The following is a 24,047-nucleotide window of genomic DNA, read 5'->3' as shown; positions in this document are numbered from 1 at the left end:
ATATTACAGTCGCAGGAAAATGCTATATGACTTGGCGCATTGCTGGGATGAAGGAATTATAAGTTTTCAATTCTAAAAAGATGGCGCATAATTTCCTATTTTAATTTTTGCTTCCTTGTACGGCGTAAAGGAAGTAATGTAATCACGAAAAATTCCGGGTATCATATTTTAACGAAAAATATCCATTTTGACCGCTATGGAATGCAATTTAACGATTTTTTTTGCATGACATCTGTATGTAAGAACAAAATAAAGGACTCTTTTTCCCTCAAGCGACTAATAAAACTGATTTAAAATGGATTAAAAAGAGAATTTTTCGTGGCGTCTGTACGTAAGTCCGTACCTATGCATGTATGTATCTCGCATGACTCAAAAACGAGTAGTCTCAGAACGTTGAAATTTTGTATATAGGACTGCAATAACATGTAGTTGTGCACCTCCCTTTTTGGTTGCAATCGGCTGCACTAAAAGTATGTATATATATATATACATATATTTCCAGTGGCAGATTAGAAGACAATTGTAGTCAGAAATATAAACAGAACAAAACAACAAATATAGTTAAAGCAATTTTAAAAAAGGTTTTGCAATTAAAATTACAGTTTCTGCTCAAACACAAGCGATTCAGTCAGCAGGCAAAAAGGCAGATTTTCGGTACACAAAACTAAATGTTTCCTTTTGCTCTTACTCGGCAAAAATGCACCGAAGTTGCAAAAAGACTTAACTTACGATTCTGCTAAGTTTCAAACGTAAACAAAAACGTCAAAAAGGCAAACAATTATCCAAGTGTCCCGAACCCAGTGCAGGGCAGTGACTCAAATAGTTCGTGTCCATTTCCTCACGAATGCTGCACAACTGGCAAAGAGGACTTGGCAATATTTTTATACGATTTAGATGCTTCATGAGGCAAACATGACAAGTATCAAGGCGAAAAGTGGCAACAGATCTGTCTCTTGGCTGTAGTGGAATATTTGTGATTTCCTCAATCCATTTCTTGTCTTTGTTTGCCTTTTTGACGTTTTTGTTTACGTTTGAAACTTTGCAGAATAGTATGTTAAGTCTTTTTGCAACTTCGGTGTATTTTTGCCGAGTAAGATCAAAAGGAAACATTTATTTTTGTGTACCGAAAATCTGCCTTTTTGCCTGCTGACTGAATCGCTTGAGCAGAAACTGTAATTTAAATTGCAAAACCTTTTTTTAAATTGTTTTAACTATATTTGTTGTTTTATGTTTTTCTATATCTTTCAATTTTTAATGAAGATATTTTAAATATTTTTGCCTTGCCACGAAGTGAGAACTGAGCTAATTCAATAAGAAATATATCTCTAATGAAATTCGAGGATATAAGTGTTTCGTATTAGCAGCAAATATTGCCGCCAGTCTGTCTCGGACAAAGGAGAATGTTTACGAGTAGCGCATATGCATTAGGTAAGAGGTGCTGAATCGTCTGTGAAAAACTGTTTCCTTTTAATTTCCTTAATTTCTTTTATACATCGTTTCAGATTTATTATAGTATTTGAAAAGAACTTGTGGGAACGATTAGATAATTCTTCAGGTGGTATAATCTTTGTGCATTCCGAGTTATAAAATGAATGAGATGTGACGCTGTTAAGTGAATCTAGCGCCAGAGTTTCGCTATGGTAAATAAATATTGTTACGGATTTGGTATTTAAATAGCTTATGTTAGTTGAATTGTAAATTAAATGGTTTTATTTCCCGCGCAGTGCAGCGCGTGATGAATATTATTAAAGGAAAGCTAAGCCGGAAAATTGAAAATATAAGAGCACGTGCATTTAACATTAAATAAATAAATATCTCTTTTTGATTTCGAGAAAGTGCCAGAAAGTTTTCGTGCGCGATTTAAAAATCTTATAAAATGGAGGAAAACCTCTCAATTTAGTCAGTCAGTTATTTTAGTTAGCTTGTTGTTGTTTTCAGAGTTTGTTTAGAAAACTGCTCTTGTTGATTGTAGCGAATTGGCGGATTAGCTTTCTTTAGCTGTTTTGAATTAACTTCTGTTGAACGTTTGAGTAGTTAAGATAACTACTGTGAGATATTGTAATACTGAAAGAATATCTGAGGAAATATTTGTTGTGATAATAATAAATTTTGTTCATTTTTCATCGGACTTGTGCATTCATTTCGTGACGAACCCGTACGCACGGAGAAATTGAGAACGTGTAAATAATGTAAGTTGTCTAGGGGTTATCATTAACAAAAAGCTCACATGGACTTATCGTAATAAGCACCTATTAGGGAAAGTCCTGGGTATCCCCAAATAACGTTTCGTACTCCTTGGAAATTACTCTGGACAGTTTCTCAACAAAAAAGAATGATATACCTAAGCATTATAAGGCCAATTCTATGCTAAGCATCTGCGGTCTCAACTTCAGCCACAAAGGCACATTTCCAAAAACTTTAGATTCCAAGAAGGAAATACATACTATAACTATATTCTTGTACTCTACCCCTGTAGAAATCCCAGCGTTTTAAATCTTCGAAGTTTAAATATGCTTTGCTCACGATATTCATCATTAATATATTCCCGCTCTTCAGCTAGCAAGTACGTTATGTTACATAACAATTTGCCTGTAGACAAAGCAATTTTCCCCTAAACTGTTTTTAATAACTGCTGCTTCCAGAACCAGATTTTAAGAATTTCACGCAAAATTTTATCATGCATTCATCAAAGCTTCTAGAGTTTCCTTTGCATTTTTGCTTGAGGTAAGACACAAAAATTCTATGCATATTGCTAGGGCATAGATGCAAGGGCAGAGGCTCAACTCACAATGATCATACTATATACTTGAGTTTTACCTTCACCTCCCCCCCCCAAACCAGCAGAGGTGTAAAGTCACTGAACACTAGAATTGTGACCTAGGTTACATTGCAGGCGAATGGGCTGGTAGCATAGACGTTTCCTATATTCAAATAAACCAATGAAAAAACTCAAAACTTCTCCATCTAGCTCTTTCCTTTTTTTTTTTTTTTTTTTTTTTTGGACCCTTCGCACTACGCATAAATTCATTCTTTTGTTGAACTCTGTAGAGGTTATTTTGAATATTGAAACGGTTCGATAAATTATATCTGAAGTTACTGTAGTATTAGTACAAAATTAGTGCGGGCCCACCAGCGGCCGAGCGGTAAAGTCGCTGAACACTGGTAGTTCGGTCCAAGGTTCGAATACCGCGAACGGGCTGGCTGCATGGGTGTTTTCGTGGTTTTCCTCGTGTATACGAGCCAGTTTCCCTTAGAAAGCTCTCCACGAAGGCATCCCTTCCCTTAGGTAGATAGCCCTAGTGCTTTGCCATAATTAAATACACCACACCACACCAAAATTAATACCTCATATTACTGCCATTTTAATTTTTATAATTGTCTGCCGTCTTTGAAGCTTCATCACAATGACCATAAATAATGTAGGTCGTTTTTAATATGTGTATAATTAGTAAACAGAATGACCCTCTAATGAAGAAGACAAAGAAAGTATGATGTAATGAAAAAAAAAAGCTTTGAATTTTCAGTTTTTCAAGGAAGTCAGAAACTAGAAGCTAATTATAGTATCTTTCTTCATAGTCAAAAATAGAATTCAGATTAACATGTTCCGAATAGAAACAGGAAAATGCTTAAATATAGCATTTTTAGATATCGAAAAAGAAACACAATATTTGAAATAAGAATGAACTCTTTAAGTCTTTTTCTCGCTTCTCATGTTCTAACTCTCTGCCAGCATGTGGGCACCCAATTGGCTGGATTTATCTCTAATTTTCTGCTTTTCTTGTCAACGGGTTCAAAGTTAAAGCGATTGTGATAAAAAATTGTTGATTCACGTCCTTCATACATAATTATTATTTTTTCGAATAGCAGCATTTCGGTGGACAGGAGTGTTAAAATTTTGTTCTTCTAAACATGGAAACGACGACTCTGATTTTTATAACTGTGGTAATAGCACTTGCGTTCCTTTTCTTATTATGGAAGAAAAGGGGACAGAAACCTTTACCTGGGCCTATGGGATTGCCGCTCTTTGGCTATCTTCCGTTTATGACGAGAAAACCCTATATTAAATTGAAAGAGCTAGCGAAGATATATGGGCCTGTTTATAGGTAAACTTACTATTACTAAAAATCTATTTATAACAATTTTTATATTTGTATGAAAATTCTAATTCATGTAAATATATTTATTGCTAAAAGAAATGTCAAATTTTTACATTCCTGAATAACATTTAGATAAATTTTATTATTATGTTTTTTTGTTTGTTTGTTTGTTTGTTTCGCTAAAGCAGTAATATTAACAAAGTAATACGTGTCCAATTTGTATATATTTCAAGTAGCAGAGCTACATTTCAGTATGCTTATTAATGTTCTAACTTTTCCTGGTTTTGTTGAAGATACGTTTGGGAATTTAAAGTTACTCAGAAGACTTAGTTTATGTTAAGAGTTTAATATATTATGAATATGTATTTTTGAAAGCATTTTTAATTAAGAGCATAAATGATTTGTGTATCTAATTGTTAGTAGAATTTCATCATTTTAAAAATTCCTTTTGTAACACGCTGATTCTTTAAAATTTTCAAACAAAATTTATTTTATACTTTTCATTATTAAATTTGCTGACGAGTGGCAGCATACGAGCCAGTTTTCCTTTGGATATCCTCCACGAAGACATTCCTCCCATTAGGCAGATAGCTCTCGAGTGCTTTGCCATAATCAATAAATCAAAGACAAAACAAAGTCATATGCTGTAGAGTGGTTAGTGTTTGCAACTGGGAACTTTTGTCTCTTTTGCTTCTTAAAGAGAGGAATTTCATACGAGACAGATTTGCTGAAACATTTCTTGAAAGCATTTTTACTCAACAGTACACAGTCGATTTCCTGTTACAAGGCTTTGATTCAGTAGATTTGGCTTTTGTAGCTCGTAAATTAAATATTTATAAAGAAACGAAGCGCTATCAAACTCTTGCATATGATGGAAGTCGTTGTATAGCGTTTCTTTTCTTCTCCAAATTTGTCGAGTATTTTGTTGGAACTTGAAAATTTGATTAGATTAGGTTAGGTTAGGTTACTTGAAAATGGCAAAGCACACGAGAACTATCTGGCAAAGGGAAGAAATGCCTTCGTGGAAAATATTCTAAGAGAAGTGGTTCGTATTCACATTACACAGTAAGGAAACCACAAAAACCAACCCTGAAGCTTAACCGTTCGCCTGGGATCGAACTCTTATCAAATTACCTAATTCGCAGGCTTAATAGCATTTTGTGTACAGTACATAGAGTGATCAAATAAACAAATGGGGTAGTATTTTATCTTCATTCTCAAAACGTATCAAAAGCACACTTGTCCCAAAAATATGATTTGAAATGTGTATCAGGTTTTTGTATCATTGTTCTAAGGTGCGTATTTTGATATAAATCAAAAATTTTCTGGAAATCCCAAACAGTTCCTTTTTTAAAAAATTCTAGTTTAAACCTCAGTTTTTATCGAAATGCTACAATATGCAGGAAAGCACTTGAATAGTTCTAGATTTCGATGCATTTGAAGGGTGACGCTATTTTTCAACTTGCCACTAAAAATATTTTCGCATTGACAGTGTAGTTTATAATAAGCAGCCAGGTTATCCCAATTTTAAAACTCCGTTTATTAGTTTTGCATCTTAATTGCAATGCTTTCGTTATTTTCCAAAAGTGCTTTTTTTTGTTCTGCAAATGTAAAACTATAGTTAACACGTCAGAGGAATAGTTACAGAGCATTTTAAAAGAAAAAAATAAAACACATTTTTATCTCCAGCATGCGAGACTTTCTATCAGAAATTCTAAAGATATGCTGTTTTTAAGAATTCTGTCATTTCGCTGTTGAATCGAATTTTATGCGGCTTAATCGCCAAGAACGATATATTTAATAACCAAAGTAAAGACAGAAAACATTAAATTATCTGAAGCCTTTCATATTTTAAATTACGTACAAAGGGGCGTTTTTTTAACGTTTTGTGTGTTGCCTTTATTTATTAAATATCATTTTCTTTGCACTTAAACCATAAAATTCAGTTCAAAAGCAATGTCGCAAAATAATTTTAAAATGAGCTTATCTTTAGAATTTCCGAAACACAGTTTCGCGGGGTGCTGGAATCCTTGAGTTTGTTAGTCAAAAATTCGTTAAAGTTTTACAAAATATGAAATCGATAATAAAACAAATTCCAAATTTCAAATTTTGTCTTCCACATGCCCATATTCGTAGGAGGATTACGTCATTCAAAATTCGATGGCTCTAAGTACCGTTGTTTTATCAAATGCGAGAAATATACTTACATTTAATGCAGATTTTTCATTATTTAATTTCTTCAAATATAATGCAAGACTCTAACATTTGGTGGCCAAAATTTGAAAAGTGAAATGTCCATTTATAGTGATTCTACGCAAAATCGCAAAAGGAAAACAATAGTCCTACAGGGACAAAGCCCCTTTGAACTAATAATTTCCTTTACAATTTCATTTATTTTCGAATAAAATTTAATAGTTTGGGTAATCATATCAACGGCGAAGAGTTTGAAGTTAATATGTGATAAAATCGCATCGAAAGAGGTTAGGTTTGGTTTATGTGATTATGGCAAACCTCGAGGGCTAGCTGTCTAAGGAGAGGGATGCCTCTGTGGAGGACTTTCTAAGGGAAACTGGCTCGTATGCAGGTTATACATTCAGAAAACCATGAAAACGCTCATGCAGCCAGCGCGTTCGCAAGATTTGAACCTCGAACCGAATTATGAGTGTATAAGGTGAGTGAGAATTCTCCCACTTCCCTGGCGTACCTTCGTTGTGTAACGGTAGCTCGCTGGCTCGGTATTCCAGAGGTCGGTGGTTCGATTCCCGGCGAAGGCGATTGCTAATTTTTCATCTCTACGGCTTCCAAAAATCCTAATGACTCTACAAGTGTTTATAATTCTTTACCGCTTGGTTACTGGTGGGCCTCGTGTCGATCGAGGATAATCATGGAAAAAAAAAATGTTTAGTTAGCTTTTACCTTTTATATTACGTATAGCGACATTTATTTACGTATAACGACATTTTATTTACGTATAACGAGAATCGTTAACTTAAATCTTCATACTTCATACTGAGAGTGCCAAAAACGTTATTTATTTGATTCCAAATTATCTTTTCCCTTCGTATCTCTTGATAGGTGTAACAATGGCTTTTCGTCTGCAGCCTTTCTTTCGAGATATAATATGACTATTTAGAAACCCCTGTAGTATTCAATTTCTTGTTGACTCAGTTAATACGTGCTATTCATCAGATTTCTTACTTCTTTAAACGATCTGTTGTTAGAAAAATAAACATTGATACTGTAGTAAAACTTTTCTGCGGAAAACCCCCTGTTGACATACACTTAAGCCGGCCCTTTTTTGTCTGTACCTCTGAAAACAGTTCGCTACGCCGGTTAAGCTACTCACATAACACCAAGGAACTTTTAAGGAGAAGAAAGAAAAGTTTAATATGCATTATGCAAACTAGTTTGAATGCTGCGCCGGTATATCGTGCAGACACTATTGTATAGTGAAACAGGAATGCTGGATGCAATTTAAACTGAGAAGATAGTAATTTTTTCATTTTGAGATAGTTAAAAGATTTATACATTTTGAGATAGTTCTTTGATTACGCCTATAAGTATTGCATATGGCAGTTTTTAAAATTTTCTTGCACTTGCCATAGTTAGAGTGCATATTATTTAAGCTATAGTTAATAGTTTAAATAGTAGTAGTAGTATACTTTTAGTAGTTGTAACTATAATTTTGGGACGCTTTTTGTAGCTGCCGTATAAAATTAAAAATCAACTTTAAAAGAATTTCAATTTTAAAAACTTCGGGATTTTTTTCAGCATTTCTTTTTAAGTGCAAAATGGCATAAAGAGAAGAATGTCGAAATACAAAAATGTGTATATTGTATTTTAAATGCATTAAAAATATGTAATAATATTTACAGATAAGTCTTGAAGTCTAAGATGAGGCCAGATTTTGTTATTATACCATTAAATTTTATTTTGAATGTAGACGATAAGTGTATACAAGAAGTTAAGTTCGAAATGTTATATTCAGTACATATAGATTTTTATGTAGTGCATTTTAAATAATAGCACAAGATATGTTTCCTCGCTCATGATACTAAGAAAATATCGTTTAAACCATTGAGAAGTGCAGAAAAAATAGCATCTTAAATGATTCACTTTCTTACGCACAGGAGCCAATGCGCTTTTGTTGTATCGAAAGATTGCATCGTCGATAAGCAGTAACATGCTCCCGTGTTTCTCGTTTTTGTTTGCTACGAAAAGGAATTTACAGCTAACTCAAAACAATAACACATCTTCGAAAAGTTAATAATTGCATTTAAGTGAATAAGATATGGGTCTTATTTGCGTTACACAAGGCAAAAACCCTCGAAAACGACTATACTGCCATCCCGCTCGACGTAGTTTGAAGTCCTACTGAACTACTAGTGTTCAACGTTTTCTCATTGGTGAACCATTTCAGGAAAGCGCATATGAATATGAAATTCAGACTCTTAAATATTGATTATTATAAATCTTCAACATTAGAGTAGTTTTCTTTGAAACCGCTCATTTAATGCAAAATAAGTGAATACATAGCTGGCTCATTAGAGTTCACTTGATGATTATTTTATTCCGAAGCTAGAAATTGTGTGTGTTTTACTTCCGTCATTAATTTTCATTGAAAATATTAATCATGTTTTGTGTATTTTACACTAAAATAAATGTATAAAAGTTCTGGGAATAAATACTTCTGTACTTTTAAAAAAGAAACCCACTCACTCATGTTTTGCAAAACTTTATACTTTGGAATAATTTAAAGCCTAAAACTGAAATAAAAACCATTCAACATGTCATTTAAGAAAAACGGCCTTATTTTGTTTCCTAATATATGAATTAGAATAATGCTGTATATAAAATTAAATATACAGTATAAGTGACACTTTGGATACAGAAGAAATGCAAGAGGAATTTTTTTGATCGTCTGACTAGAAACAAAGATATAGAGCTGATGTATTATTTATCATTTTTGACCACAATATTCTAATCACTCTTGATACGTCTTTCCAGAGACAGCTCAAAAACGTATAAATGAGAAAAATATATAGTCTAAATTTTAATTAAAAGTGATATATATCTATAGGATTTTATTTATATTTTACTAACTAAAAGGGTGTAAGATTTTATTTGAGTCTTTCCTAAATTCCATTATTCCCTTCGTATTTCCACGCCGGGATATAAATGAGTTAAAGGAAACGAGAATATTTAAATTGTTGGAGCGAAAAGGTTAGACAGAGCGTTAGTTTCTACCAGATGTTAACCTTAATACTGGCTACGCATTCTAGCTGCCTAGTGAGTATAGTATAAGTTTCTGAGTCAACCTGTTAGCTTAAACTGAATTATGTAGTCTCGCAGTACTTACCACTACTACCTTTAAAATTAGTCTTACATTATCTTTTAAGCTCTCACCGCAGGTGGTCGTTATTTTTGTAAGCACGTAAGTCCATGTCATCATCTGTTAAATATTTTGTGTTCAATAAAAGGGTCTTTTACACCTTTTCTCTGGTTGTGCTCATTTTCAAGCCTGTGCGAGAATTAGTAAAAGATCAACATTAGGTGGATCTAGTTACATTTTATGACAGTAAGAAAACTAGATCTCATATGGCTTCTTACTAGAACTTAAAAGCCAATACTATATTAGGTCAGTGGTTCGATTCCCGGCTAAGACGGTGCTTAATTTTCACTTCACCTGCTTCCAAAAAATACTAATGTCTGTACAGTGGCGCCCGAACTAAAAGGGTGTAAGATGATGATACTCACCACCCAGGATTTGGCGATTGGATCCCCTAAACCCCAGTTGCCATTTAAAAGAGGGAGTATATAAGGTATTTCTTCCGCCTTCTTAGCATGTCTTCGTAGTGGTCAGCACGCTGGGCTCGTATTCCAGAGATCCGTGGTTCGATTCCCGGCAAAGGCGTTGCTCATTTTTCCTCTTTTCTGTTTCAAAAATAATCTATGACTCTACAACAGATTTGAACCTTTTTTCGAGTCTGAGATATATCATATCTTCATTTCTTTCTTTTATATTCTAACGAATAAGTTTTAAATGCTAAAGAAAGAAATTACTTTTAGTAGAAGTACTTAAGCTCTGAAAAGAAATGTCGATGATGTGCGGAAAATGTATAATCAAAGTCTTAATTTATTCCCCTCATAAATATTTTACTATAAACAAGAAATGGAATGAATCGAAATAACACATAAATGTATAGGGAGTTTGGCTTGCTCTAGGAGCATAAATAGTTCTAACAGACGTTCTAATAAATATTTATAATAAAAAGTTTAAATAAATAGTTCTAAGAGACGTAAAGCGAATTATCGCTGTGTCTGAAGCAACTACTGAGACTTGAAAGGGTTTAAAAAAAACCTTTCTTTTAAAACAAAACTTAACGCACCTTTTTGTGCTAACAGAATCAACCACCACTTGCCGTGTTATAACAGAATTAACACTGAAACTGAAATTTTAAACGCAGATTAATAGTCAAAGGTTACCCAATTAAATTTAAATTTCAGCTATCTCAAAAAACTCTAACGGGTTATCAAATTTAAATATCGCCAGTAATGACGCAAAGCCGAACAATTACAAACTTGTCAGAGCTGGCTGGAACTACGTAACGTAGCTACGAGAGGTAGAAGCACGCTCTGTCTTAAAATCCAAAAAAGGTGATTTGGAGACGGGACGAATGTTTGTTTAGTTGCGTATAAAACTGCAACACTGAATTGTAATATATTTATTAATAATCTATGAAAAGCATAATACCATTACTTACAGTATGAAAACAAATAATGATCGAATACAAAGGCATAATACTGCTTTTATGCCTTTGTATTCGATCATTGATTTGTTAGTTTTCAAAAATAAGTCTAGTTAACTATTTCTATTGTATAAAATTACAGTTATCATTAGCGACAAGCGTTTCTCTAGTTAAGAATTCCAAAGAGTTCTGTTGTACTTACTCTTTTTGGTACAATTTACAGACTGAATTAATTAGTTCGTTTTCGTTTTTCTATTGTATTTAACCTCCTATAATTAGTCATTATCGAAGGCGATATCAAAGAATTTACAGAAAATTAGTTCATGAACCCATTAAGATCGCAATGCTTTAATGACAGACACAATACAGACAACCTGCACATGTTGGAATTTATGGAAATGAGGCAGCCGATGAACTGGCTAAACAGGCAAGAAATATCGACAACTCAATCCCCGTCAATCTTGAAGATACTAATGCCATTGCCAGATATAGATAAAAAGAGAAATGTATTAAGAAAGACCACCAGATATGTGAGATTGATGCAAACCGAGAAATTACAAAAATCATTAATAGACTGAGAACCTGCCATTTTAGAGAAATGAAAATTAATGAAGATGGTACCAGATCCTATAGAACTTATGGAAACTGCCCCGAAACAGAGCTTTCTACACCTGTCTGGCAATACTTGCAGCTCTGCAAAGCTTGAGGGAATTCCCTTTCCAAGGGAAAGCTGCATAGTGGAAAGATTGTAGAATTGGCAAAAAGCTGTGAGTTTCACATATGGATCACTCTGACTTCTCAAATGATACGACACCAACCAAACAACCAACCAACAATACAGATTGCTAAAACCTTCTTTAATTGGTAGTGAAATTACGACTTTTGAAATGTCAAGCACAGACATTACTGAAAACGTTATTGCTTCTGTAATGCGAGAGCATGTGATCTAACACCTTTTAATGGCTCGAACGGCTGGCGCAAACTTTTAAATTGCTACTTGTGAGAAGACTGCACATGAGTTTCGTATCTTCGTATCATCCATCGCAAAGAGCTCGAAGATCAAATCAAACAATGTTCCCCTGATATTTTCAGTCACCACACATTAATAATATCAAATTCTTATTGGAACCTGTTTGAGGGGTAGATGAAAATACAGCTTCTGCAGTCTGTATCACTGGCAAAAGTAGTACAGCATTTGGCAAAAGGACTGACTGAAAATACATTTAACGTACCTAGCAATTATATGTCAAATTTCTCCTATCAGTCACAATGCCAACTATATAACAACATATTAATAAGAGAAAAGGGATGTAATTTACATTATTTTATTTTTAATAAACAACGGAGTATACTAAATGAAACTTAAAAGACGAATTTTTAATCTTTAAGACTCAAAAGGCTGATATAGATGTAACGCAAAATTTAATGTAAAACTCAATTTAAATTAATAATTTATGCGAAATCGCGCTAAGTTTGTCTGGGTAGATAAGGAACGCTCTAAACGTTTTGAAGAAAAGTAGCAGAAAAACTCTCATAGATGATACCAAATAATTTTTATTAGCAGAAAATAGAATTACAGAATAAATGGCAGAAAGTGGTTTTTGTAAGATTGGATATTACTGTCCAATCACAATAGGTTTTTCTCCATGTGATGCTCTACTAAAAACTACACATAGTTCGCAATTTAGTACATGCACGTTTACTGAGGATAAGTCTATATAATTTTAATTAATTAATATGAACTACATGTTTAGAGTAATTTTAAATTTTGATCATATTGCTCTTTCGCTATATCTTAATATTAATTTATTCAATAATAAATAAACTTGATTTTCTTGTTAGACAGAGCTGAATTTCATTTCAAAATTTCACTTTATAATTTTATCTTAAATGAGTGTGTGGAAATAGAAAAGCCTTATATTCAGTACCGCACGATATATAGTGACATAAATTATTCTGATGGTAAAATTCCTATATAAAGCCGTTCAACAATTTTTTCAAACTCTCACGTTACATAATTGCAGGTTATTGTGCAGTCACATTATCACTTTTTCTTAAAGCATCAAAAGAAGACGAATGCCGATACAATCTGTCAAGTAGGCATTCATAATAAAATGAACGTTTTTCACCTGATAACAAACTCGGTAAGATAATACTGATTGACATTAAACTATATTTGAGTTTTTTGTTTTTTAAGCAAAGGCTAAACACGTTATCACGGAAAAATAAAGAATCCACCTCTTCTGATAATAAAATTTTAAATAGTACCGGACATTGAGATCTTTATTCATTTTTTTCTTATTTAAATTTAGTGCAAGTAATTTGTAATGGAAGTTTCAATTCATGACATTGCAATTATTTTAATTCGATTATTCTGGGAATTCTAAGCGCTTATCATATATATACATTGACCTTTCAGAGCAAACGCATCTGAAAGGAAAATTAAAAAACAAATTTAATATTTCGTTTCTTATATAAAAAAGGATATGGAGATCGTGTTGGGTAGTTATTACAATCTGCTGAGTAGTTTTATTTCGACGTTGTCGTAGTAGTAAGATTTTAAATATGGAAATTAAAATTAATAGCGAAGTTTCCTATTTACACTTTAGTACCTGAAAGCTGTTTTTAATAACAAGCTTAATTTTAAAAATCATATTGTAGATGCTCTTAATAATACTATTGTAGCTTACATGGTAATCAACAGCGTACTAAGGCGCAAAACCAAACTCAGTCTCTGAATAACAAAATAGCACATTTGACTCTGATCTGGTTAATTTTGTTTCACATAAACCAGATTAGTCACCTGGTAAAATATCTATAGAAAAGGCATTAGACAATTGGGCTTTAAGCTCTAATCCAAATCGAGCCGAATTAAAAATTTCGGAACTTTCCTGTTAATAAACTTAAAAGGCATATAAGGTACAGGTAAAGGGAAAAAATCAACCTGCAAATTACTTCAGCATTTTTCATCATCATTCATTAGTCATCGAAATGGTGACTAAAGAATAGTAAGGTAAATACAAATCAAATGGTGTCGTAAATATATAATATACAAATAATTCAGAACAATACAGGATAGTAAGCTAATACAACATATATACACAAAACTTACGTAATTATTTAAGTATATAAGACGGTTATTGGCCGTTTACTATTATTTAAATTTTTAAAATGTTAGTTATAGATTTTTGTTTCTGAACTGTTGATTCGGGCCATGCTTTCGTGAAAACGTTAAGCTAATTGATGATAAGCCCTCAAGTGGATAATTTTTATTTCTTTATGCATCCTTTTTTGGTATGAAACACCAGGATACATTTTAATAACACACTACTCTAGACAGTTTAAAATTGTTTTCTGTTTGTTTTGCAAGAATAAGCCCAGATTGGACTGTCATAAACACAGCACGGAACGCAAAATAGATTTATAAATGATTAACTTGCTATCAATAGCTATAAGGCTATGTCAAACACTTAAGGGAAGCCTATACGATATTTTCTAAAGTAAGTTTCGAAGTTTTTAGTTGTTACGTACTGATTTGTTACATATGTCTCCAAATATGAAGACGAGTTTAGATTCATTAATATTTTGATATTATTATCGATATTGATATTATCAATCAATACCACCTCAATCAATACCATCATTCTATCAAAAACTTTAAACTTTATAGCAAACCGAGATCTGATTATTGAGTTTCTTTTCTTTAATCCATATATTATGCTCTGTAATTCTACATAAAAAAGCACTTCGTCCCCTAAACTCATCTTATATTAACAGTTAGCACTTATACGTAGAACAGCTCTCCATAGAGCTTAGTGGTCAGCGCCCGTGCATTCGACAGCTCCACTTACTTTCGCCATAGATGACGCAACGCATTTTGCTTTGAATTTTTTGTCAAATATCGGTTGGTTGTAAAACTCTAATTCTATACTAACACATATGATAAACAAAGCGATTAGATGTTTTAAGTGTGGACAAAGTAATGGAATGCTCATCTGAAAACTTACAAAGAAAGTTGCGTTAGGTTATTTGAATACGACAAAGATAGAAATGCCATCTGCCTAAGAGGAGGGTTGCCTTTGTGGAAAATCTTTTGATGGCAAATGGCTCGTATTCACCTCACACATAAAGATGTATAAGGTTCTTATTTTAGCCTAACCTGTTATTATGTTTCTAGTCTTTACTTTATTTACTTCTTTCTATATTCCTCATCAGAATGCAAATTAGTCGGTTGTGCTTTTAAGCTGAGGTTTTTGGATCCTGAGGCATGTTTCTCATGCCTCAGGAGTGTTTCTGGCATGCATGCTACATGGTTAGCTTCTGCCAGATCTAGTTAAATGTAACTATTTCTATTTTTGTTTCTCTCGCCCCGATACATAAATCTGACGCTCCGGTTAATTTATCGATCAGCTTAATATTTATCAGTGTAGACTTTGAATGCAGATCAACTTTTAAATTTGTTTGACTGTTCTTATTTATTTGCATCGCTGTAAGCTGTAATTATTTGTAGCACGAAGTCATGGCTTTATGTGCAAAGCTCAGTTTAAAAAACAGTTGTTTTAAAACCTTCATAAGACTTTGTCGTACTATCTGAGATGTACAGGTGTTGGACAGAAATATGAGAACACCTCGTAAAATGCATGTTTGAATTGAAATGTTTATTCTTGTAAAAGCTATTGGTGTTGCTGATAGGTTTGCTCACTAACGCCATCTGCGCAACATCATCACTACATTGCAAGTGTCATTAATTATCGGGACAGTGCTGTGTGCAGTTGTGAGTGCATCATATTGGAGGTAAATGAATTCGAACGTAGGCAAATTGTCCAGGACTGGTTATGGTGAGTATTTCCGTAACCAAGGTAGCTGAAGTGTTTCGCGTTTCAAGAGCACGTTATCTAAGATTTTTAACTTATACAAGAAAATCATAAAAACCGCATCAGCTAAACCACACCGCGAATGATAATGCTTGTTGAGGGATCATGACAGACAATCATTAAAGACGATTGTGATAAAACATAATCCGAAAAAGTACTGTTAAACTAAATGTGGCACTCGTAAACCCTGTCAGCACCAAAACATTGTGAAGAGAGCTTCATAAGCAAGGTATTTTTTGGGCGAATTTCAATTCAAAAGCCGCTCATCAGGAATGAAAATGCCTGTAGAAAGACAAGTGGAATGAAATGCCTGTAAAAGAGAAAGTCATAAAACCTGGATTGAAGCGTAATAGTAGACTGTCATTTGGTCGGAGTGTTTCCAACTTCGCGGTAAGGTTACGTCTGCCGAACGCAGCCCCAAGCGTATGATAGAGACTGTTTGCTGCCGAGAGTGGAATATGGCCTGGGTTCGGTCATGGTCTGGGCAGCCATATTGTAGTATTCCATGGGCCAGACCCATCATTGATGTGCAAGGTTACATTACTGCCAAGGATTATGGAGCTATTTTTGATGATCATGTACATAGTAAAAATTTCGCTCCCCAATTGTGATGCCATATTCCAAGACGATAGAGCTCCTATTCACTCATATCGTCCAGGACTGGATTTTGGTTTTCTGAGCATGAGGGTGAACTTTCACGTCTACCGTGTCCATCACAGGCATCAGATTCACTATTATTGAGCCTTTGTGGTATTTTCTGGAGAGAAAACTGCGTGAGAGTTAGCCACTACCATCATCGCTAACTGAACTTGCCAGTATTTTACAGGAAGACTGGTACAATATTCCCTTGCAAAACATACAAGATTTCTATATATCCATACCGAGAAGACTGCAAGCTATTTTGAATGCTTGCAGTTTTGAAGAATGGTTTTCCTGCGTTGTATTAGTCACAGAAATATATTTTTATTTCGGTGTTTCCATATTTTTGTTCAACCCCTATAGCTATAACCGCTGCATGTCTGGTAGGGTTATAGGATCAAAGTAGCAGTATTAAACCAAGTATAATCTTATAAATGAAAGCCAAAAGTTAAAAACGAATATTGACATGTGAATGGAAGTACTGCCCACTTTGAAATCGGAAGATTCAGGAAATGTAGAAATAAGAATAACAAGAGAATTAAAATAATATCTGGAACAAAAAAGTTAGCTTATAAAACACATTAAAAATAATTTAAATAAATGTGCATGTATTTTATTTTTCTAATTTTGTAAACGGGGGGATGATCGTTTAGAATGGTGAAAGGGCTGGATGTGGCCAAAAAAGGATGTGAGTCACTGTAATAATTTCTAATGCGGCATTTAACTTGTAGAGACATTAGGTATTTTTTGAGAGAGATGAAAAACGAGCAATGCCCTCGCCGGGACTCGAAGCATGTACCACTCGAATACGCGTCGAGCGTGCTGACCACGAAGGCATGCTAAGAAAAAGGGAGAAATACCTTATAAACTGATCATATAAATTAGTGACTTTGAGTGTAATAATAAACATAATTTTTTCACTCCAAAAAGCATTGAAAAAACACCAACATAAGCAAATGCACTACCTGAAAAAAAAAAAAAAAAAAAAAAAAAAAAAAAAAAAAAAAAAAAACATTATGCTATTAAACGAGACATATCCACACTCTAAAGGGCCGTTCCCACTAGGGTTTATCTGAGCTAGCGGAGTCAGTTACCTGTGTCGACTAGCCCCGCTATGCTTGCAGTTCAGATTTTTCAACTTGCTGCCCTATGGGAAAAAACTGGTTTTGGAGATGGGTCGGCTACGTTAGTTGTCTCCGTTAGCTCAGATAAAGCCCAGTTAGAACGGCCCTTAATGATAATTAAGAAGGCATTGAAAAAGATATTGAAAAGCACCAACATAAGAAAATGCACTACCTGAAAAGAAAAAAAAAAAAAAAAAAAACATTATGCTATTAAACGAGACATATCGACACTCTAATAATAATTAAAGGCATAGAAAAAGGCATTATCGACACTCTAATGATAATTAGAAAGGCACTGCAAAAGGCATTGAAAAGCACCAACATAAGTAAATGCACTACGTGGGGAAAAAGAAAATACGTTATGCTGTTAAACGAGACATATCAACACTCTAATGATAATTAAGGGTTCATATTTTAATAACATAAAGAATGACCACCATTTTAAGATGTTAACAAGACTGACAGAATCACATAACATCTTGAGAGCCGTTCATAAATAACTCATGGATGATGAAAGTTTTCAATTTACCAGACTAATTAATGAATTGCAATTCCTCTACGAATAACAAAAATAATACAAGTATCTCAGGTAGCATTTTCATAACTCAGTCAGATGAATTAAGTCATAGAGTACGAGTTGGATTGTCCTTCACCGTGGCGCTATGGGTAATTATAATAAAGTTTAGGAAATGATTATAGTATAACTTATAATAATTATTAATAATTTTTACATTTTTCATTACTATTATTATAATTATTACTTTAAATTTTGAATCATTTTTTTAATTGTAATTCAAAGCGGCTCATTAATTTTTCTTACTTTTTTTTTTTTTTTACTTTTTTGAAGCAATATCTCCGTTTTGATATCTAGGATTGTTGATTTTCTCATAAAGCTTTAAATTGATTTCAATTAAATTGAATAGTTAAAATTTCCCCTCTTTAAATTAAATTTTTAGAATGTGCATTGTAATGAAATTTGAGAACATTTTAATGATTTCTTCTTTCAGAATACAGTTAGGCAGCTATTCTGTGGTGGTGCTGTGTGATTTTCAATCAATAAAGGATGCTTTCGCAAACGATGTTTTCATGGGAAGACCTCTTGATATTCCTTTCGAACTCAGCGAAGATACCTTACGTAATTAATTGTTTTCCTTATTCTTACTTTTAGAAGCGTGAATATTATTCTTGCATAGTCTGATAGCATATTATGAAGTTCTAAAATCCTAAAACAATTTAAAGTGAAAATTAGCAGAAATAAGCGCGTAGGAGAAGGTTGCTATCGATGGGCCATTTTTACAAAATGAGTCTTAAAATCGTCAAATTTGGCAATTTTATTGATTTTTACGTGTTAATGTAAATATTACTTTCCACACTACACATACCTAGGAGTAGAAAATTATGTCAAATATGTTATCATGATAACGTAATTATGTTTGACAGCAATTTGAAGCACCAGCTGGAAGCGGTTCTGATTCTGTTCCAGTGATGGTTGCAACAGATTTTCTCCATGAAGACTGCGTGTCATGTGACAGTCCACTAGTAGAAGCAGTTAGGCTTGTGTCAGCAACTTCTACAAGCGGAACATCATTTGTCTCAAGCAGCACTGCTGCAACAAAATGAGGGTCTTAAAATACATCTCTGTTCACTGGCCAGACTCCTGTTTTAGCAAAACCATTCATTGCCGTCCCTACTGTTGCTGCTTGTTCACATGCTATCCCAAACAATCTTGCTATGTTTAACTGGGTTACAACGTCTAAATTTACTTCTCTCTGTCGCTGCCGTAGAAACTTGTTCCTTAATGTTTCTTAATCTATTTATTGTGCCGATACAATTTTAGAAACTATAAATAGGCGTAAATTACGCAAGAAGTAATTACGATAATTTCAATAAAATATTTATTTTACACACGAATTATGGATACTCCGGTTTAGATTAAAATTAGATTAATAGTTTATAATTATCTTTATAACAAAAAAAGTGAGATCAGTATCTAAGTATAGTTTTAATCACTCTTAATAGCTTTTTACTAAACCAGATGCAACGACATTTTATTCTTCAACTGAAAAAGTTACAAAATATTAGCCTCAATATGTCCATTATTGGGCCACTAACCCATTTATGGCAACACAGGCTGCTGGCTCATTAAAAACAACTAGCAGCCGGTATGTAATACGCCCGTGGTTTTGGTTATAACAAAGTAAACAATCATTGTAAATAGAGACAAATAAAGCTGATTTAACACTTTAAAATGTTATCAGTAACAACTAAAACACTATCAACGTCTTACTGGTATCTATATTTTCTATACATTGATGAATTAGAAGGAAAATACAAAAATCTTACTTTCTTGTAAAGCAATCTTTGGAGCGTGTATCTTTTCCCAATTTAAATGGCAATTTTCAAGCTTCATGCAGTTAAACGGTCAACTGGTAGCGCCTACTATTAAATAACTAGAAAATAAAGGAGGTGGATCAACGAAGGAGCCCGCCCATCGATAGCAACCTTACCCTAATTTACTAATGACTGTAGTTTCACTGAAACTAAGTACAACTTTCTATAATAACGTTTTTTTAGGAAATTTGACAGTTGTCACTAAACTGTTGAAAGCCTTATAACTCTTTGCTTTTGAGAAAGCACTTCACTGCACAGTGCAGAACTAATAAATATTACTACTATAACAACCACGCTTTAAAAAATTTATCTCAGTTCCAGCAAAAAAATTGTATTTATATTTGAGCTTAAGTTTTTCTTAGAATTTCTTCATTAAAGTTATTTACCTGATTAGCGTCTTATCGTACTCTTGTATAAATGTTCTAAAATTTTTATTCCGAGTTCATATTTTGTTATCCTTTCTTCTGCTGATGATGATATTTCAGATTATGTTTGTTATTATTTTATTCATGCATTTTAAAGTTTTTCGTTGGATTCAACAATAAAGCACCTAAAATATGTAGTTTTTTAAATTACATATTTTTTGAAGCTATTAATTTGAATCAATGCAAGTTCGTTTATGTAAATAATAAAAAAACTCCTCTTAAATATAAAATAATATATTTTTTACATATAGTTCGTATGCTACTAAAAGGGCAACGAAGAGCTAGATTAACGCGGTTAACCTCTTTATGACCGAATTTATATTAAAAATTATGCCGAAAATCCCTGAATTATTTTATAACATTTTTATTATCTACAGATATACAGAGTATATTACCGTTACACCACGAGCCATATAGAAAGAAGAGAAAAAATACCTTATAACCGAAACTCCCTACTCTCAAATAAACTATGCAAGAATTTCTTTGCATTTGCAGGAAGGGCAAAATATTTTACTACTGACAAAATTTACATCGTAAATTTATTTCGTTTCAGTGAATATGATACTGATGATATAAATCTGGAGTTCTTCGTATGACCCAACAGTACGAAAATATGTTTAAATTTATTTGACTTTCCCTGGTTTCTTATCAATAATCTTTTCTTTGATTTTAAATTTAAATCTGGCAGCCTTTTAAAAAGTCTTGTTTTTTTCCTTTGCAATAGTTCGATAAAGAATTGCTAAGCATTCTAAATATAATAATTTCTTTTATATACTTTAGCAATATGTAAGTGGCATTATGTACACATATTATATATTTTAGCCCCATGCAACACGCATGTTGTGGCTCAAAATATTTCACTGCATTGTAAATAAATTTGTTTCGCGTTATAGTGAAGCTGTTTTCCGTACTAGAGGACATTGTATCAAAGTTCTATGAAAGGGGAAGAAGATTTTAGCCCCATTACGTACGATGTGTTACACGTACTCTGAGAAATATTTTAAATCTTTTAGAAAAGTATAATAATTATTTATTTCTATATGCATATTTAATGCACTGTGATGTCTTTTGATTTTTATTTCAGGTACCGGAGCTATTTTGGGCATGCCATGGAAAGAGCAAAGAAGATTCTCCTTACACATGTTTCGTGATCTTGGCTTCGGTAAAACGCGCATGGAGGAACACATAAAAGTAAAGTTTGTTACTTTACAGCGATTAATTCTACTACGTTTTACGATTCAGTTGTTCTCACTATTAGAAAGAAATGTTTCCCTACTGTTAATATGATTGTTTTCGGGTGAAATTTGATTTCCTATTTCAAAGTCTTAAGAAATTTCCTATTTTTAACTTTTAACACAAGTAAATGTTATTGCATGTGAAACATAGTTGAAGTATGCGCTACACCAAGCTACATATTCCTGAAACTAACTCTATGAGGTACCAGGTAGTTTGGATCTCCTCATACAAAACTGTATTAATGCCCAACATTTATTATTTATATTTATGAAAACACTTACTCTGCTATTTGTTTTCATAACTTCCACTCATCAGAATGATAGCTAAATTATTAAAGAAAAGTAAACAAGCAAATATTTCAAACCAAAAAGGGAATATATATAATGTCCCTACATGACTCATGACGATATCATAGCTGTAAAGCTCTGTCGGGTTTTATTTGATCTGGTAATGTTGATTAGTGCAGAACCTCTAAAAGGCGTGAACTGAATTATAGTTATATCTGAAGCAACTACAAAGTTGTGAAAAGCTTTAAATAACCTTTTTCATTCAAACAGAATTGAGAACGCAACCACACTTTCTTGTGCTAACGATACCAGTCGTGGTGAAGCAACTAAACAGAACAGTCAAATTTAAGTTAAATTTGGAACAGTAATTAAAGATTGCGCAATTAAATATTATTCTAAGTTGCTTCACTATTTCTACCAGTACGTCAAAAGGAAAGCGTCGGCTGAGATAAAACACATGGCCGAATAATTACAACTATCAGAATTAATAGAAACTAATATGTAGCGCGCATACGAAGCCAGAACAGGCTCTACCTCAACGCGGCAACGGATACGGTTTATAAGTTTTTTATGTGAACTCCGAAAGAGCCTCAATAAGCTAGATAACAAAATTAAGCCTCTGAGGACACATGGGTTTGACGAGCTGGTAGGTAAAATTCTAAGAACGGTCATGAAAGTGAGGTAAAAGGGGGGCATTGTCTCTGTACTAATGTCTCTGTGCCAATCAAATGGAAAACAACGAAAGACAAAAGGTACGCCACGCTGAAAAACAAGCAAATGTCGGCAAATCAAAGGTAGGTTGAGAAATTGTAGTCTTTAAGCATCTGAGTAAAGAATAGTCTGATGAAATTATCATCGGGAATGATTTGGTAACTAAGAATTTCTGAAAATTTTGCAGTAACACAGTTAAGTCCAGTTACGAAGAAATACTCATTTAGTAATGTGGTCCATTATAGGCTCGATTTTCAAGTCATCGTAGATGTGCTTGTTTCTAATCAGGTTATAAGGCATTTTTCCCGCCTTCTTGGCATGCCTTCGTGGTGTGGTGGTTTGCAGGCTGGGCGCCTATTCCAGAGGTCCGTGGTTCGATTCCCGAGGAAGGCGTTGCATGTTTTTTATCTTGCCTGCTTCCAAAAACTGCCTAATGTCTCTACAAGGTAATGAGCATTTACAGTTCTTCTCAGAATCTTATTCTGCACTACTTAAAGGTTGTGGAAGTTTGCCTTTGAGGCTGACGCCCAGCCTAGAACCAGCCTAGGCCTTGCGTAGCCTAGAACTGGCCTTATAATGCATAAATATATCCTTCTATTTTTGTTGAGAGACAATCCAGAATAATTTCCTAGGAGTACAGATTGCTGGTTGGCGATATCACAGGCGTGCCAACCTAAGACGTGCTTAATATGACAGATCCACGTGAGCGTTTGATTAATGATAACTCCTAGATAACTTACATTATTTACACGGTTCACAGTTTCCCTAAATAACTGGAGGTTATTCAGTGCTGTTTCCCGAATCTTTTACCCCCTTAACAGCAGGAACTTAGGCTTCGAGATGTTTATACTGATTCTTCATTTTTTGCAACAGTCCTTAATATCTAAATCAAAATCCTGGAGTTTGGCAATGTCGTTATTTGGCTGGATAGAGTTCAAGGCTACCAACGTATCATCAGCCAAGCTAACAGACAGTTATGATCCATTTTATCCTTGGAAAAATCGATTACTTAATGGTAGAGAATGGGTGCAAGATAGGAACCTTAAGCACTCCTGCAGTAATGTTTTTGGAGGCTGAAAAGACATTTCCTTGGACGATGCTAAGAGTTCTGTCTTGAAACTCAGAACCCTCAGTTTCAATACTAGCTACCTCATTTACATTATAGTGTGTAAAACGCAAAGGAGAAATTAAAGCACAGATCCAAATTATAATAATTGGTTAGTTTCAATTACTAATCCTATATTTCCCCCCACCAGAACTTAAGTGATCGCAATGAAGGCCTTTAACGACCTTGCTAAGATTTTAAATTCTGAACCTCACAAGCCGACGTTTACAAAACACGAGTTTAAAAGTCTAAAGCTAAATTAAAATGTTACAGAAGTTTCAATTTTCAGATACAGAACTTCATGTCATCATTGTTTTCATTTTGAATCACGTCTCCTTCCAGGCATCGGGAAGGACAATATTTTATCAAACAATCTTTAATATTCATACGTTTCATCTTGCTATTTCCA

At 33.6% G+C, this 24,047-nt stretch overlaps 1 protein-coding gene across 2 annotated transcripts in view; it reads left to right on the top strand.

The window, feature by feature from the left end:
- The window catches only part of LOC118191813 (cytochrome P450 18a1-like), a 62,700-nt gene that overhangs the window by 21,208 nt on the left and 17,445 nt on the right, over positions 1-24,047 (top strand). Inside the window, exons 1-3 of one of the 2 annotated variants that reach the window (XM_085816511.1) lie at positions 3,849-4,103; positions 18,491-18,618; positions 21,384-21,490. In XM_085816511.1, the coding sequence (XP_085672637.1) occupies positions 3,910-4,103; positions 18,491-18,618; positions 21,384-21,490 (429 nt within the window). In that variant the 5' untranslated portion in view covers positions 3,849-3,909. Of the gene's footprint in view, positions 1-3,848; positions 4,104-18,490; positions 18,619-21,383; positions 21,491-24,047 lie in introns of those variants that run through there. The other variant, XM_085816515.1, reaches the window with a different exon arrangement.

The sequence above is a fragment of the Stegodyphus dumicola genome, chromosome 1, assembly GCF_044657685.1.
Source record: "Stegodyphus dumicola isolate Sdum_Otavi_A_Nest chromosome 1, ASM4465768v1".
NCBI lineage: Eukaryota > Metazoa > Arthropoda > Arachnida > Araneae > Eresidae > Stegodyphus > Stegodyphus dumicola.
This window is presented reverse-complemented; position numbering and strand designations above follow the sequence as displayed.